Raw genomic sequence first — 18,853 nt, forward strand, 5'->3', positions numbered from 1 at the left:
ACCTGGGGATCGAGAGCTCTTGTGCTCTATGGAAACTGTCCTTAAAGATCTGTTCTGTTCCCTTGTCCCTGAGGGCAGTTTCCATGGGGGGGTCCCATTGACTAACTCCTTGAAGAGCTGGAATTTTGCTTTCCTAAAATTCAGGGTCCTGACTTTACTCTTCCCCTGACCTATATCCCTCAGGACTGCATTACCTGGTTTAAGAAGTTAATTGGTGCACTCCAGGAGTCTCCTGGATTGCCTACGGTTTGCTGTGATACTTTTCCAGCAGATGTCAGGGTGGCTGAAGTCCCCCATAGCTGGAGTAAGAAGGCTTCATCAATAGGCTCCCCTTGATCAGGCAGCCTGTAGTAGATGCCAGCCGTGAGGTTTTCTTTGTTGCCTCCGTCTCTTATTCTTACCTATAGGCTTTCAACCTGCTCATGGCTGTTCTTCAAAGACAGCCCTTCACACTCTATCTGTTTCTTGATGTAGAGGGCAATGCCTTTGCCTCTCCTTTCTCGCCTGTCCCTTCTGAACAGCCTCTAGCCATCGACAGCTGCACTCCAGTCATGGGATTCGTCCCATCAGATTTCAGTAATGGCCTAGGTTGCCATTTGTAGATTTCAATCAGCACGGTGGCTTCCAACTCCTCCTGTCTACTGCCCACGCTGTGTGCATTGGTGTAGAAGCACTTGAGCCGGGCTGTCAGCTGTGTCACCTTCTTAGAGGAACATCCGTTAATTCCTTTGAGGTGTTTCACTGGTGTTGCCCCTCTTGGCTCCTATTGCCTCAGGAGCCCCTGTCTCATCTCTTTAAGACTTCAAGTGTGCTCCAATGTAGACAGCACATCTCAGAGTAACAGGCTGGAAGGTATGTGGAAGGTACTTAGAATCAGAAGGATATATTCATATAAAGGGAAGAAAATTGATAGGATGAATGTCAGATTTAAATAAACAGCTCAAAATCATGTTATACAAGAAGGTATCATAAAGTTCCATCTAAGAGGTCAGAAAGTATTCTGATAAAGTTAAGACTGTAAAATTAAGTCTTTCAAAGCACAGTGAAGAAAAGAGAAAACATTCTTCTCTCATAAAAGGAGAAGAAAGAATGAACTGTGGTTACTGTGCTCAGGAGAGTGAGCCACAATTAGGGAGTGTCTAAAAATAATGCCAAACTCCAATAATATTTTACTTCAGTTTCTGCTGTGGAAAGTTATGATGAATACTGAATGGCAGGTGGGATGGACAATTGGAGGCTGAGTTTGGAAATAGGAAATTATTTTTCTGTATGAAGAGCAGACTGAAAAAGGGGTGACTGTGTTCAATCTGTGAACCTAGAACCTGGATAAATTTGTCCCATTCATCCATCAGAGAGTTCTGCAAGAATCTGGATGTTAAATTGGAGATTGGTAGCCAAGATTTTTTACTGGAGTTAATGTCAGAGATGGTTCCGTATAACTGGAGAGAATAGCAAATGCAATCCTACATTTAAGAATGAAAGAAAGAGGTAAGACAACGATCCAGGCAGCTTATTAGTTAGTTGTTCTGACTTCAGCAGTATGCAGTGACTTCAAATAAACTTTGAAGAAAATAATTTACCTTAATTTTGTAATAATTAAAAATGAATGGTATGCTTATTGGTAGATTGTCTTACATATGAAAGCTGCCTTCTGAAAATTTACTTTCTTTAAAAAAGAAATACCTATTTATTGTAATAACATTTACTTTTTTAAAAAAGCTAAGAGTAAAAAAGCAAAAAAAACCCACATAAGCAAAATGCCGATAGAAAGCACCTTACCCTCTACTGTCACTTTCTGCCTTTCTTATTTGCCTCTCACTCACTTGTATAATGGCACAGGGAACTTGGTCTTAGAGAAATAATGATGTTGAAAAAAGTCCGTTAAAGATTCTTCCCTACCTGATATTTAAGGAGAGATGACAGAGAATGCTTTATCTTTGACAGTTTGGTGGTGGACAATAAAAATTGGAAATGCTTGTTCAGAATTCTGTTATTTGATTTTTAAGGGTTTTGCTTGGCTTTTTTCTTTTTTTTTTTTTTTTTCCCCCGCTGTTTTTAGCTGCTAGGCCTATTTACCTGTTTGTCTTGCTGACTTTGCCACATCCCATATTTTAATTCATATGGACAGATACCTGCACAGTGAGAGTTCTGCCTCCAAATTCTTTAGGAAGATTAAATCTAAAGGCTATTTTAACAATAAAAAGTGCAGAGGAAAAAGGTTATTAGGCATATATCATGCAAGAATACAGTGAAATTTATTCAAATCATTAAGTATTTTGTACCTCTGAGCCTTTTCCTCTTGTTGTCTCATGATTATTCTTACACTGACAGTAAAAAAAGAAAGTAATTTAAGAAAGAGGCATAGCTTATGTTAGCACTTGAAAACATTGCTTTAAAACTGTCTGTATACAAATGTCAAGTTTGGGTGGATTTGGAAGTCCACATAAACCATCCTGTATGCTATAAACAATATGAATTGCTTGCCTTTTTCTCTGTAAGAATTAGCTGTCATGATGCAGTGGCTTAATGTGCTTGCATTTATATAGAAAGGATAAAGCAGCAAAGAATACTTCGTATTTTTAATTTGTTGTCTTTTAGCAAGTGTATACTTTAGAATATTCTAATGACTTGCTGAATTGTTACTTACGATGATGTGTATTACTATGAATGTGTATTCATGAAAAAGGCAGTATGAAAGGAAAGTTTTAACCCCAATTATATTTTTCTGCCTCACAAATTAGGTGTAAATTCAGTATAAATTGGTGGTATCAGATCTCTTATTCATCTTACAGGCCTGATATCCATATCAATCTGCAACTAATAATTGCTTTAAACTTTTATTTTATATCTCTTAGTGAACTGCAAGGTCAGTCTAACATGGCGGGGTGTGTGTGTGTGTATATATATAACGTATTATATAGTCTTTTAGTTCTTCCATCATTTAAAATGTTAATAAGATTATCAGGTAAGGGTATTCTTACAATTAGCTTTTGTGCCTTCTCCTTGCTGCCACTCAAATGAATTGCTTTTGCAGTGTTGTCTTTTAAGTAGATTTCTCGTGGTGATATCAGAGATTCTGGTGTTGAATATATCATGAGTCATTTGATTAAAATACTGCTACTTAAGATTTACTCTCATAAAAACCACTGAGAATCCTCATCATTCTGTCAGTCCTTTTCAGATTTCTGAAGTAACAATTTGTACTATGGTACAGCTCTATGTTGCAAATTCTTTTATGATAATGCTAGTATAGTTTCTAGAGATTTCCTTACAGCTGTTACACTTCCCAGATAATTTTGCTCTGTGTAAAGTTGTAGTAGGTGCTGGTAATATACTGCTAGTATTCTGCCACTTAAGATGCATTATCATATGTTTTTATAAAGCGTGATCAAAGTTATGGGTAGCCAACCATTAAAATCTAGGGCCTTTTTAAAATTTTACTTCAGCTTTGCTTAAAGTTCTCCAACATTTCTGGTAAAACTGCTGTTTCCCAGGAACCTAAGGAAACTTCTGTTTAATGCTTGAGACTCAGCTTTTCAGAGGGGCACAAGGAAGTTTCAGCATCAAGCTCCAGCTGAAAACTGGTGCAAACTAGGGCTGCTCCCGTAAGCAGCTGAGAAATGCAAGCTAAGGCCATTCTCTGTGCTGTTTTTGTTGCATGTTAGTAGAATGCAGAAGTGTTACCTACATTTTTTGAGAAGTAACTCCTTAAAAAGTTGTAAATACTACTTTTGGAAGCATTTTTTTTTTTTAAACCAATGCTCTCAGTAGTAAGGGCCTGTTTTTCAGATGCTAAAAATAATTTAACATCCAATAGTGGAAAAATAGGTGAATAACACTGAAATTGTGTATATGCATAACAGTATTACTGTGGTCACAATATTATGGGCTGTACAACCTTGATTCAGATCACTTGTGTTTGTCCATCATGACAGGATTTATGGCCCATGTCTATTTTACGGAAGTAATCTTACATCTATGGTTATCCATTTCTTGATGACCAGCTGGTGGCTATTGAGTCCAACTTGGATATACTTGGGATCTCATAACTACAATTAAAACTGGAAAATGCAATATACTGAACATCTTGAAAAAGGTTGTCTTGGGTATCTCACATTTGTCTCCCAAAATAGAAAGATATGTTTACACTAACCTATTCTGCCCCTGTTTGCCATTCTTGACAGATATTGTGAAAACTTATTTTATGAAAGCTCTTATTGGGAATAATGGGTTCTGTAAAGAAGGCAAACGTGATTCCTTAGGGTTTGATGAGTCAGGTAAAGAACTTAAAAAGAATTGTTCGTTTTATGAGCAGTATCACTTTTGTATACTGAATGAAGTAGAACTTGTTGTAGGAAAAAACCCACATGTCATTTGATAATTCAAAGCTCTCTTATTACCTGTCTGGAAAAAACAGGAAATATCTGGAGTTGCATGTACGCTACAGCATTTTGAAATACCAACTATGTTTGAGTGTCTCACATCAGGGCAGTGTACTCTGTCTAGTGTATTTACAGTTTTGAGGTACTTGAGCATTCTCTTTGAGAAAGTAACGTGAAGATAATTATAGGGGGTTGGACAAAACACCCAGCTGGTTCAGTTTTCTGTCTCTCATGATGGCTTAAGAAGACCCTGCAAGAACACGGAGAGGCACACAAGGATGATGTCCGGAGTGAACTTGCAGCAGCCTGCAGTTTGGGCCAGAGTGTGTCTCCTGTGTTTTGCAACACTTGGTATATTTTCTTCTCCCTCAAGTATTTATATAGTTTTTTTGAACTCATCTACATTTTTCACATCTGCAGCATAATGTAACAGTAGTTCCACAGCTTAACTGCATCTTTGTTTGTGTGGTTTGGGCAGTTCTTAATCTTGATAACAAATGAAATCGTTAGATATGTTAGGTTTTTTTTTATTCCTAGAAATAACGAAAAACCTTTCTTTACTTCATACAATTTTTGATTTTTAACTCTCTAGCGCCTTCTTAAGCACTCTGCTTTTTCAGGCTAAATAAAAAGTCTTAAGTGTGTTTAGTTCCCTTCATAATTAGAAGAAATCTTTTATCTTTTTCTGTATTTTTTTTTTAATGTTCTATACTTTTTTTTTTTCTGATGGGGGCATGCTATTTGGGGACAGAAGAGAGGAGAGACTGAAGTAGTGTGATTCATTCAAAATACGAGCACACAAAAGATTTCGTACCACAGCTTAAGGCATTTCTGGTTTTGTGTTGAAAGTTTGGGGTACAGTACAGTTGTGTCATTTTTCAGTACTTTCCTTGAAGTTCTAACATTCTATTTGCTTTTTGGATTACCACTGGTTTTTCTCATAAGGTTATCTGTGGTAACTCCAGGTATTTTTTTTTCTTAGTTATAACACTATGCACAATTATTATCATACTTCATGTGGAATACTCATTTACCTATTTGGAATTTTATCTGCCATTTTATTTTCCAGCTACTTAATATTCTGATAGTGTGGTAGAGTTTTCAGCAGTCAAGTTTGATTTCTGTTGCAGTGGATAACTTACTAAACCAAGAACCCCAGCTTCCGCACTGTTCACGTGTGACAGAATGAGGCAGGATGAATTCTTGTGGTGACCTCCTTTCACTGAAAAAGCTGAATATTTATTTTTAACCTTTTGGGTTTTTTGTCTGCTAACATAATTTTTCACTCATAATAGGACCCCGCTCTTTGCACCCATGATTGTTTAGTGTTTTTAAGACCCTTTGTAAGGGAACTTAAGTACCTTGGAAATCTAAATAAGTCAACCATATCGCTGTTCCTCCCTCCTCATTCCTTTGAGTGATTATTAGTAGAAGTAATTATTACTATCTACAGAAGTAATACTGATTCTTTCACAGTATCCTGTCTGTGTATTTACTAATTCTAACCTTTACTGTTTCTACAGGTTTGCCTAGTAGAGGTATCGAATTTATGTGTGTACAGTCCCCAGGAGCCCTTTTTATTTAAAAAAAAGATAAAAAAGGATGTGCATGTTTGCCACTTATTACTCCACTATGGAGTGTATTTTTAATGAAATATGTAAACAATTAGTTAAATAATTTAAAACTCTGGAAAGACTACCTCTTGGTCCTGGTGACTATTTCTTTACTGTTTGTGTTCAGCAAACCTTCTTTTTGAGGCAATTATTCTAGTTTATTCTCATTTAAGTCCAGTATGGGAGCGTCAGAAAGCTCCTACGTACTAAATACTGATGGGAAAAATTTGTTGGCTTTTCTATGGGTGTTTGGAACTTTAGTGCTATAAAGCCAGTAATGAAAGCATATAAGTTGTGCAAGTATGGGCAGACTGTTTTGAGGACAAGAAAATAGCATCTCTCTTTCTCTAAACTCTTGCTAAATTCTAGGTATGGGGGTTTTAGGTTATTGCAAAGGAAGAAATCATCAGCTTTTAAAATTGTTTTTAAATACAAAAACTCTGATTGTTTTTCCCCGCTATTACTAAGCTCATTTGGTTGAAATTTTGCTCAGAAAAGGTCAGTGAAACAAAAAGGGTTCTGGAAGATTTTAGCCTGGATGGTTACTGTTTGCCATAACAATGAGTAATTGAAAATAATAATGATATCAGCCACACCTGTAGTACGAGTAGGTGACTGTTGTTTTTTTGTTTGTTTGTTCCCCATTTTTTTAAGCCTATGGAAAAGTGTTCCTAGTAAGGAAAGTAAGCGGCCATGATGCTGGAAAGCTGTATGCCATGAAAGTACTGAAGAAAGCGACGATAGTTCAAAAAGCCAAAACAACTGAGCACACCAGGACAGAACGTCAAGTGTTGGAGCACATCAGGCAATCACCATTTTTGGTCACGTTACATTATGCCTTTCAGACAGATACAAAGCTTCATCTCATTTTAGGTGAGTAGTTTTCAGGATTCAAGTTTTATGTTAATGGCAAAAAAAAATCTGCCCTTTTATCTCCTTCATGTTTTGTAGGTGTTTTTTTCATGTGGTCTTAAGTACTGTGTGTTTGGAGATTGCATGAGAGACCATAGGAAGTAAAATACTGCTCATCTTCAACAGTGTCTGTGTTTGTGGTTTTCCTGTTTGAACTTCAGTGTGCTACTCTGACTGGCGGCGGGGAGGGCAGGCGGAGAGTATTATGCAGCAAAAAATATATAAGACCATAAGTACCTAAAGCAGAGAAATATCTTCTTGTACTTACCTAGAAGATGAAATTTTGATCTGCGCTTTTTAAACCATTGTTATATGCTGCATTAGGTTTTTTTACATATTTTCAGACAAACTGCTACTGTGAATGAAAGAAGTTCTTAATCTGTATGAATATGGGTATTAAAGTGATTCATTGTATTTTCTCTGCGTGCTGCCTTTGCACATGTGGCGCAGAGGTTATTGGTAAGGTGGGATGGCGAAACATGACTTTGTTACTGGCACTAGTTGGTAGGAAAGAAGAAAAAAGTAAGGAAATACTTAAGTAGCAGAAAGCCTTCTAGTTCAAACATACTGCATGTTCCACTCTAAGAACAAGTTCTATATTGCCCTCAATGTGATCAGTGTTTTTGAAATGTTGTCATCTGTCTGAGAGGACAGACTACCTGTCACGATGCTGACTGGTCAGTGTGCCATTTTAGCACTGAAATGCTGCAAACTGAAAGATTGTATCAGACAGGTCTTTTTTTCAGAACAAACGTACTCAGAACACGGGTGATGCCAGTGCTAAAGATGATTGTGCTTTCATTTATTTCTGGTCAAATGCCTTACAATGTTGGAATCTACAAGTTGTTGCTGTAAAATGCTCATGAAAACACTAGTATTGTGGATCAGTTTCTTGGGTTTTTTTTTTTTTCATTGTGATACTTCATTTTGATGTGTAAATAAGGGCTTTTTGTTTTGGTTTTTGCTTTCCCACAAAATCTACGTGAATCCATTACCAGAAAGGTCCTTTTTTTCCTTCTTTTTAGCGGAAAATGGGAATAATTACAGGAGGCTTCAAAATTTCTTTTAATCATTTTTTGTAACGGTGAAAATCTCTTCTACCTAACATGGCCTAAAGCTACTTTATAATTCACCTGGGCTTCACACCCTCCCTCATGAAAAAGCCACAACTGTTTGTTGCAAGTTTTTTATGTCTCATTATGTAAATCTTCGTAAAACAGTTCTTTGATTTAGTTTTGGAATTTATGTGTTTCAGAGGCTTCTGAATTATTGGGGAAACCAGTCTCTGCCTTTGTTTTTCTGCCCGGCTGAACTCAGTGTATGAGCAACATGTCATTTCAGTTTCAAGAGTTTTTAGAATTGGAGCCTCAGTGCACTATTTAATACAAGTCTTTGTGCCGTCGGATTACATAGCTGTATGAATTTAGTCTGGATCAAGTGCAGACATGCAGCAGCATTTCTGCCAAATTTCCAAAATACGGAGTTTGGAGTTGATTCTAGTTTTTAGGTTGACTTTAACCTCTGATTGAAAGAACAAAGTGTTGTATCTGTGTGAGTACCAGTTCTACACAAAGCTTGTCACATGAGGTTAACCTACTAATAATTTAAAAAAAAAAATCTGAACTGTCAGATGGAGTTTATATTGAAGTAAGAGAATTCCGCCCCCCTGCCGCCACATTATGTCAGTGGTGCAGTTGATCTAACACCAAGAATTTGAAGGCTGGTTGTTTCATTGGGCTGTGGTTAGGGTTATAAGCTGAATAAAATTAGGTTTATTCTGCCACTCCTGTGGCAGCTTTGGTTTGTATCTGTCATAGTCCTTAGAACAGTGCCTGGGAATTCAGTTCTTATCTTGTACTAACTTAGCAGTTCTGATTAGAAATATTTTAAAAAATTTTTTGTTATCTTTGTTTTCTTCATGATTAAAATGTGGAAGGTTTTTTGGAAGAAGGAAGCAATTGTAAAATACGGGTTACTTATGCTTTATTATAATTTTTTCATATACTTACTGATCTAGGTAAATAGCCTTCCTCACATTGTTTGATTACACTAATGTTCCTTCCAAAACAGAGAACTGGAGAACTAAAAAAAATGAGAGACATCAGAACATCTATAACTTGTATATATGCTTCTCTTTCAAAGTATTAACTTATAATAGGATTGGACCTTTTTAATGGATTTATGTGCTATACCAATGAATCTATAAAAACCATATTCAAGAAAATGTTGAGTAAGATGTGGGGAATGTTCCCTGTCCTGTATATGTAGACCTCAAATACAATATGGGAACTGTGGGCTTGCAAATTAATGGCTTTAATGTACACCGCTAGCATAAACAGCTCTATCTCTAAAATGTTTGTGTTGCAGTGGAGCTCTGTTGTAATAATTACTTTCCCCCCCCTCTCTGACTGTGGGAAAACCCTTGTGTCATAGCCTGCAAAGACTGAAAGGGTGGTTTCCATGGGGGAATGTATGTGGAAGTAATCTCCTCCAGTAAGTTTTGCCATCAAAGTTCCCCTTGCAAAGGGTAAAACTTACAATTGCTCGTAGTTGATTATTTCACCTAATACCTGTTTTTTGACATGTCTTTCTTGAGGTCAGTCTGCCTTGTTGCTCTTAAGTATTTCATAAGAATGTACAAGTATTCTGTTTGTAGATATCATTTGTACTCCTTTCTTTTCATATTTCTAAATGACTAAAAGACTGACTCTGCAAAAAATATTCATCTTTATAATTTATGGATATTTGAGGCTTATTTTATGGTTTTACTGCTTATTTAAAAGTTGGTTATGTTATTCTGTCAGTTCTCTAAGAATGGAATTGAGTATTGTACAACATGATGAAATATTACTGAATTAAATGAAGACAGACCATCTGATCCCAGAACATCTTATTAAATAAGTTAAAAAGTACCTATTAATATTCTAAAGAGAAAAATCAAGTTGTCAGAAAGTGAAAACATAAGGTTTTTTGTTCTACTTTTTAGACTATATAAATGGAGGAGAATTGTTTACTCACCTTTCACACAGAGAGAGATTCTCAGAAAATGAGGTGCAAATTTATATTGGGGAAATCGTTCTGGCACTTGAACACCTCCACAAGGTAAAGTAACTTTATCCTAGTGCTGATTTTGTGGAACTACAACTATATTCTTTTTACATCATATGAAGTCAGTAAGGAGAACTATTTTTTTTAGATTATTTTAAATTCAAAGTAACTTTATCTAGCAATGAGACATCAGTTGTATAATTAGAAATACTTCCCAATGAAGTGTCTGTTCACGTGCACCGGATTAAGGCTACAAGTTTTTGTCTGCAGTGTGGAGAGTGTTGTTGACAAGCGATTGTTAATTTTTAGCAGTCTTTATGAAATGGTGTATTTCAGTAAAACTAATTTGTAGTCAACATAAACTGTGTTTGGGTTGCACTGTTTTTCAGCTGTCCTTGTTTTGATACAATTAAACAGCAGAGTTTGAAAATTTTGGCACAACTGTAGAAGTGAAAAGTGTTATGGTTTTCCGAGGTAGTAGGTAGATTTGTAGATGATTACAAAGCATGCCTATATGGTCTAGAACATGGTACAGAAGCATCCATTTTCATTCTTAATGAAAGCTGAACTGAGTTTTGCACTAACAGCAAGTATTCGTCACTTTTAGATTCAAAGGATATAGTATGTCCTTTAAATTTTAAGACATTAGTGCATAGTGTAATTTCTGAGAATTAAGTTGCTCTAAGTTATTTCTTCAAAGGCATTTTAAAGTTCTCCATTTTGAGGTGCAACTTTGAGGTGTCAGGTTACTTTAATAATGGAAATTTTGCTAGCTTCGTATTTAAATGCATTCAATAATGTCACGTTGATGTGGTTACACTGATTTGGAAATACTTTTTCTTACATTCTGTTTGCAGTTGGGGATTATATATCGGGATATAAAACTTGAGAATATTCTCCTCGATTCTGATGGCCATGTGGTGCTGACAGACTTTGGTCTGAGTAAGGAGTTTCTTACTGATGAGGTGAGTATTTGAATCTCCAGTAAGCGTGGGCGGAATCCAGCAAGATCACAAAGTCAGATTCTGTCTCACTGAAATCGTAAACACATTTGAGAGGGGAGAAAAACTGCTTTCTAGACTCTTGATGGAACAAAATCTAGTAGTCTGCTTTACTGGATTTTGATTTTTTTAGTTCATTGGTCTTTGGCCTGCCAGTGTTGTCAGACATTTTTGTCTCTTCTAGTTTTTCCTGAAATGCCTCTGTGCTCCCTCCTGCTGCCCTGTATGTGAAAAAGGAGAGATCCATATAAGTCTGAAAAGCCACTTACATTATCATTTTCAGATGCCTTTTTAAAAATGCTTGACTGTGCTAATACTTTGCAGTGACTAGGCAAATGGTATGCTATGACTCTTCTCTATGCTAATAGTAATTAATGTATTATTATCTTGTCTCTTTCGCATGTCTTTTGTGTCACTTTTGATAAGCTTAATTGCAAGCTTTTAGGATAAAAGCTTATCTCTTATTTAATATGTGCATAGTACCTAACATAGTGATCTCTGACTGTTGACGTTAGTTGTTAATTATTTGTAAGGTACAGTTGTATCTCCAAATATGTTTTTTAGATTTCAGAGAGTCAAAATTGCACAGGACTTTACTTCAGAGAGAATTTTAAAATGGCTATTTTTTTGGCTTTTGCTTTAGGTATCAGAGGCTGAAATCTAGGACTGCAGAACTAAAAGTCTTTGTTAGAAGCAGCAAAGGGGTGTTCTAAAAATAGATAACTGGTAGTTTCCTCTACAATATTTGCATTTCAAGTGGAGTCTGGTAGGATTTGGGAGGTACCATTTTAAGAGATATGAAATATTACTTTCTGAAACAGGGAAATAGTACAGATAATGTCAGTAAATTCATCTTAAATTATAGCGTGAAACCAAGAGGAAGTTCAACCAGCATGACAAGGGATTAGCAGCAGATTGCTAGACCCGTGCAAGAGAGGAAGTACAGAGAGATGCATTTTTCAGCAGGAAAAAGTCATAGTAAAAGGTGTGGCTTAAGGAGTGTAAAACCTGCTTACAGTTGTGAGAGAAGCTGTGCTGGGCACAAGAGACAAAGTAAAGTACGTGGAATGGTGGTATTGTAACGATGGGAGAGAAAAGGAGCGGTCCTCCAGCCTTTGACCAAAGTTGAACGAAGCCAAAATCTTCCCTGTGATACAAATGTCGTAGTGACTCAGGCTCTTTAAGTCTCAAAACAGATGGTTTAGGAAATATAGTTATTTCTCATCTGTGCTCACCTTCAGGACATCATTTTCAAGAAGTGCAAGGAAAGGGGAGGACTTAGACAGGCATCTCTGATGCTTATCTGCTTTTCTCACCCTCTGAGTTGGATTCCTCTGTCTGCAGTCATTTAGCAAAGCAGTCTTGCTGCTTTTGTTGCTTGGTCATCATCTATTGTTGGTTCCTCTGACTCTAATCCATTCTGTTTTCCGTACATACCTCAGAAATCTCCTCATTTATCCATGGTTTTTTTCCTCATATTCTCCTTCAGATTTTGTATTTGTCTTCCCTGTCAAAAATGTTCAACATTTGTCGTGTTTCTTTTAAGGAAAAAAGTAATCGCAATTGTATTGTTTGCTTTCAAAATCTTAAGAAATTGTCTGCACTTGACTACAGTCTCTATGTGTGCCATTGTAGTTCAGCTACTGAACTTAAACATGATTAGAATGACCCATTTACACACAGAAACTGACATTTCATATTTTATTTTCTGTAGACAATTCAGCTACTATTAGAACACTTACAGTTCACATTACAAAAGGTACTTAACTTACACTTCCAAACCAATGTACTTACAAGAGGTAAAATTTGCCCGTATAACTGCATAGCTTTATAGCTGTTTTCGTACTCATTGGCTAGCACTTTTAAATAAAATTGCACAACTGCATAAATCAGATAAAAGTAGCATTTGCAATTTAATAAGAGCAGTGTGCTTTCCTTTCTCCCCCTTTCTTCAGGCTTCTTCCCTGGCCCACCCTGCTTCTTGCAAGAACTTTGCCATTAAAAAAGTGTACTTCTGCAAGTGGAATTTATTCTAGTAATCCCCCTATTTGGATTGTATTTTCTGAAACAAGATATTATATTTAGGTTATTAAGAATGTATAAAAATTATCAGCAATTACAACCGTCTACTATGTCTAGAGTTCTTATTAGAAAGAATTCTTTACCATGCATTTACGAATTTTGGATAGTCTTGTAGTTAGGGATACATCCTAGGAAACATCATAGTTCAATGTTTTCATTATTCATGCTTTAATATGATGGTTGTTAAAGATTTCCAAGTACCTGAGCAAGTATAGAATACAACAGAAGTAGTTTTGTAATAAAAAGAATGTACTATTTCTTGGTTATAAGAACTATTGTGGATTAATTGACTGTTCAACAATGAAGAGATGGGAAGCTGCTTTTCCTAAGCACTGTTCGAGTGAAAGAAAGCAAATGCATGTGACTTCTAGGAAAACAGAAACCTATTGACTTCTGCCATGCAGCTGCTGAAGCATGAGTGTGAAGAGTGCGTTGTCAAGTATCCTCTTTGTTTTACAATTATTATGTGAAAATGCTTATAACATGCAAGAATTACAAATCCAAGCTGAAAGTAGTGCGGTTTTAAGAGCTCTAAAGCTTTTTACAGTACTGTTTTGTTAAAAACGGAAATTTGTCTTGTACAAGTGAAATGGCAGTCTGTTTTTGCCTTTGTTTTATCTTTAAAATGAAGTCTGTAAACTTGTATTTGCATGCAAAAAGAAGAAATAACCTGACTGGAATAAAGTAGTTGAATAAAAATGAATTTCCACATAGGATGAGTCTATATCACAAGGTATTTAGGTATGAAATGACTTCTCATATTCAGATTTTATTTAATATCTCATGGAGACCTATAGTTTGACTAGCCTAACCATAGAATGGCTTTAGGTAAGAGATTGAGATTGAAATTAATAGTATCTTTTTAGTATTAAGTTTTATGGCATTTGCATTATTAGCCCTGTGATGAAGTTGAGGCTAGTCTTTCTGATGTTTAACTCTCAACTGAATTGCAAAGAAAATTGGGGTAAAAAAGACGCTTTTTAGCCTTATGCTTTCATGCATCTCATTTATGTTCCTAACTGAGATATAGAATATATTTGCGTGTGACATTAATATAAATTATTATCGATAGGACTGACAGACTTTGTATTGAAACTTCTGCAACACAGTTTTGTTCGTTTCATAAGTGCAATCGCTTTGGTGTGGAGTCTTGCATTTCATTTACCTTTTAAAAACCAAAACATATAAGTTGGTGGGGCTTTTTTTGCCATCTTATTTCTCGTGTAGTACCTCTGTCTTCTGGATTTGTGGTTTAGGCATATTCTTACCTTTTTATCTAATTACTAGCTCTACTTCTGTGCTGGAATTGTTTTGCTTTAGTTCATGTCAATTTAACCTAGTCATCAGGTCTGGTCTTCATTTTAATGTTTATTGTTAAAATGCTACTTCATTTTTTTTTAATCTTTTTTCTCCCCACTCACATTTCCTTTAGTTCTATAACTAAACTAAAAATCATACTTTAGTATATACGGAGATCTTTACATCTTAGAAAAAAAAATATCTGAACACATTCATTGAATTACTGTAGTAGTAATTTATTCTATTGGACCATGCATAACAATTAACACTTTTCTTTTTAATTAAACCCATAAAGTACACTTTCTTCCAGAGCATAGTGAAATGCTCAATTCTTCTGCATTGGTATGCATCTTCTCCATTAGTTTGCTTGTTTTGAAGTTTTTGTGTTTGCTTAATGAAGTTTAAAAAAAATTATGTAGTGGATACTGAACGTTGTCAGTCTTCAAACAATGTATCTGAGAGCGTACAAATGCCTTAGTAATAAATAATATAAGAGTAGATATTCCGTATGAGGGATGATTGAATTGTTATCTGAGTCAGTTGGATGGATATCTGTGTAATTCTGTCTGCAGAATGAATAGTTCAGATACATTATTGTTTTCCCATCTGAAAATCTCTTGATCAGAGTTGCAAATTTAGTTATAACTGTCAGATGTTTTTCACTGTTGAATTGTTGTTTGTTTTTGTTTGTTAGCTGGTTGAGCGAACATTTTGTTCTGGAAAGAAAATTACTATGTTATTTTAAAAGATTTTAAAGGAAATTTCATTAAAGGAAAAATGATTAAAAGGTGGTTAGTCCACTATGGATTTTGAGGTTTGTACACATTCTTAGAGCGGTTTAAAGGTAGTCCAGAACAGAGGGAAGTGACTACAATTTGACTCTTGTTTAACACTGTATGGACTGTCATCTCACTTGAGTGAGATGGTAGATTAGCTACGCACTTAACTTTGAAAGATGCTTTGTAATTGTTCAATTAATGTAATAATGTCTGATTGTGGAAATTTGATAGTGCATCCTGTGAACACTGAGCATTCTCTAACGAAGATGACTGATGATAGTCCGTACTGCGGATGACTGTTACTATGTCTGGTTGTGTTTTAGTTAAGCATTTGTTCAGTAATGTAGACATAGCACATTTGTAAGGAGTAGATTTACATTTCTGCAAAGAGGGAAAAGTAAGAAAGATTAAACTGGATAGTGAAGTTAGTCCACAGAAGTTAACATTGATTGTATATCTGTCTGGACAATTAATCGTTATTTCCCTTATTTTGGAAAAGGAAATGGAAGAATGGCAAACCCTTTTTGCTTTAATTGTTGTACTTCTGTTGGTGTGTTAAGTGTCCTGAAATTGAATATTGAGAACATACTAAACACTCTTAAGGCACATAACTGAATTGGACTCATTTAATTGCAAAACCAGGTCATTGGTGATCAGATGACTGCTTGTGCCTTAACCCAAGAGGTATCCCTTTTTCGATACTTATCACAAAGATGATTGTGCTTTCTCAGCATGGAACAGTAATGCAGAAGCTGGAGCACAAAATACATTCTGTGCAGATTTTGATGCCAAAAATCTCAACATGCCATTAAGAATTTTTGCAAGACAGATCATGATTTCTTACGGTGTCTGTTGTAAGGGTACTGTTTTCTTATTGTAATATACCACTTATAAATCACATTTTGGGGAGAAATACTGATCTGTGTGTTAAATAGCCTGGTATCTTCTATTGGATCTTAGAGTAATATATTTATAGTCAACTCTAGAAAATTCTATTTCTGTTTTCCAAGGGGAAGAAAGTAACTTTTCGAGGGCAAATGCTGCCGTCCTCATTGATCTTTTTTTCTCATAGGTGTTTTCTTTTTTTTTTTTTTTTTTTTACCTCTTGGATTACTGCAAATACCTAACTTCAGTGAAACTTGGGCAACCACATGTGAAAAGCTTACACAACCAGAGTGTCATGGCCATATGAAAATGAAGTTAGAACCAAATGGATTGCATTTGAGCAAAACTGTCTGCTCCTACTCCTCTACCTCTTACATCTGGTGCTCTCTGATACTATAAATGTTTATTTGGCATCTCCTATGCATTTTTTTATTTACATTCTCTTTTTTAAAAATAAATTTTTGCAGGCTTGCAGTGGCATCTAGTAGAATTCTTCCCAGAATCAGTACTCTCTTATACCTTATAATTTTCCCTCTCTCTGAAGAAAGGGGATTTTTTCAGTTTTTGCTTTGTATACCATTCTTCTCTCTTTTGGTAGTTACCTCTCTTATCTCAAAAGATGATGCTTTAGAAAACAAGTCTTCCAAAAATCGGAACTTTGAGAAAAACCTAGTACGAAATGTTCATCCGGGATGACGGTGTACATACTTGCATTCCTCCCACACAATAATGTGCTGTTTCTGAATTTTTTTGCCTGCAGAACTGAGACTTTTGTTGTCTTTTCTCTTAGTTATTTGCTTTACAAATCCATCATCAGGAACTGGTTTAAAGGATTCCTTGCAGAATTGCAATTGCATTGCACTGCAAAACCAAACATAGCCACTTGTATAAAATTGTGAAAAGGGTTTCTTGAACCTCCACTCAACACTAGATGAGGGCTTAGCCTTGCATTGAGTTATGTTTTGGGCCACAGCTGTAGAGGCCACAAGTTTCTTGGCTGGCATGCAGTATCAGGTTTAGCTGTTCTTGCTCTGCTTTTTAAGTGCCTGTTCTCATGGTAGCTGCTGGCAGGCAAATTTCATTCTTTCTTGAAAAATTCAGTAGCCTGATTCCGTGTCTTTTCTGGAAGCAGAAGTCATTAGTGTGTCTGGCTCTGGGATGAGGTATAGTAACCAACATGGTATTTTGACTTAACTAGCTGCTTCAAGTAGGAACAGCCACAAGGACAGGTTTTTTAATTCATTTCAGATGGCCTTATAAATTTTTTTTTTATTAATTCTTCTGAGATGACATTTCAAACTAGTGGACCCCTTGATCTGCCATATTGCAACCATTCTTGGTCTAGTCTAAACCTTTACTTTCAAACTATGCTCTTCATTATGACTTTCTTGAATGCAGCAGAGCAGTCCTAACTAATGTACTACGCAGCATTTTTCCTGTCTTTGTTCTTCCTCCTATGTCTCCTACAGAGGTCATAGTTTTGGTCCTGAATAGAAGTTACAGCTACAGAAGCAACAGTCTGCAGCTGAGAGATCTTTGGGTGAAGCTTTGGGTCTACACCAGAGAGATCCTTCTGATGTGGGCAGCTGCCTTACCCAGTGTTATGTCTGGGTATTATGACCAAAAAGGCTCACAAAAGAATGAAAAATATTTAAAAAAAAAAAAAGTGAGAAAAAAGAAGAAACCGGTCAGTCTGGCATGTACTTTTTTGGAATAGATTTTTTGTTTTTCATTTTACATCTACATCACATCTTTGAATCATGAGAGGGGCTTTTTGATCAATTTTCATATGCCCTCCTAAATTGAGACAGATCTTATTTCTGTGGAAACAGGTTTTTTCTTGGTGCATTTTTATTTTTGAGGTAAATATCAGTAAAGTGACTTTTGGATAGGATGACCTCTAAGGTTCACTGAAGGTACAAGGCCTGTTTCTACATGGAATTTAGTCTTTTCGTTCTTTACTTGTGATTTTCCTGAAATGCAAAAACCTTTCAACAGGTCAGCTGGTTAGTAACACCTCTGCTATGTGGCCTCTACAGCATTGCAAGTAAATTTCCATTTATGACAGCAATCTTTTGATTTATCCTATGATCTTGGTTTTCTCATTAAACTTACCAAGAGAACTCTTATGGCTTACTTAGTCGATGACATGGCATCATAGAATATCAGGTTGGAAGGGACCTCAAGGATCATCTGGTCCAACCTTTTTTGGCAAAAGCACAGTCTAGACAAGATGGCCCAGCACCCTGTCCAGCTGAATCTTAAAAATGTCCAGTGATGGGGAATCCACTGCTTCCCTGGGGAGATTATTTCAATGGCTGACTGTTCCCGTTGTGAAAAATTTTCCTCTTGTGTCCAATCAGAATCTCCCCAGGAGTAACTTGTACCCATTACCCCTGGTCTTTTCCATGGGACTCCATGTAAAAAGGGAGTCTCCATCTTGTTTGTAGCTACCCTTTAAATACTGGAACATGGTGATAAGGTCTCCCCTAAGCCTTCTTTTCTCAAGGCTGAACAAACCCCGTTCTCTCAGCCTTTCCTCATATGGCAGGCTTCCCAGTCCTTTTTCTTCTTTGTGGCCCTTCTCTGGACCTTTTCCAGCCTGACCATATCTCTTTTTGCATAGCAGGGACCAAAACTGAGCACAGTATTCAGGTGTGGCCTGAAAAGTGCTGAGTAGAGTGGGATAACGACTTCTTTATCTCTGCTGGTGATGCCCTTGTTGACGCAAGCCAGCATCCTGTTGACTTTCTTTGCAGTAGCAGCACGCTGTTCACTCATCTTGAGCTTATTGTCCACCAGGATCCCCAGGTCCCTTTCCACAGAGCTGGTCCCCAGCCAGGTAGATCCCA

At 36.3% G+C, this 18,853-nt stretch overlaps 1 protein-coding gene across 3 annotated transcripts in view; it reads left to right on the forward strand.

The window, feature by feature from the left end:
* RPS6KA5 (ribosomal protein S6 kinase A5) overlaps positions 1 to 18,853 on the forward strand; it is an 83,574-nt gene that overhangs the window by 18,191 nt on the left and 46,530 nt on the right. For all 3 annotated transcript variants that reach the window (XM_063331598.1, XM_063331600.1, XM_063331599.1), the window contains exons 3-5: positions 6,650 to 6,868; positions 9,894 to 10,009; positions 10,813 to 10,920. In XM_063331598.1, the coding sequence (XP_063187668.1) occupies positions 6,650 to 6,868; positions 9,894 to 10,009; positions 10,813 to 10,920 (443 nt within the window). The remainder of the gene's footprint in view (positions 1 to 6,649; positions 6,869 to 9,893; positions 10,010 to 10,812; positions 10,921 to 18,853) is intronic.

The sequence above is a fragment of the Chroicocephalus ridibundus genome, chromosome 4 (genome assembly GCF_963924245.1).
Source record: "Chroicocephalus ridibundus chromosome 4, bChrRid1.1, whole genome shotgun sequence".
Taxonomy (NCBI): domain Eukaryota; kingdom Metazoa; phylum Chordata; class Aves; order Charadriiformes; family Laridae; genus Chroicocephalus; species Chroicocephalus ridibundus.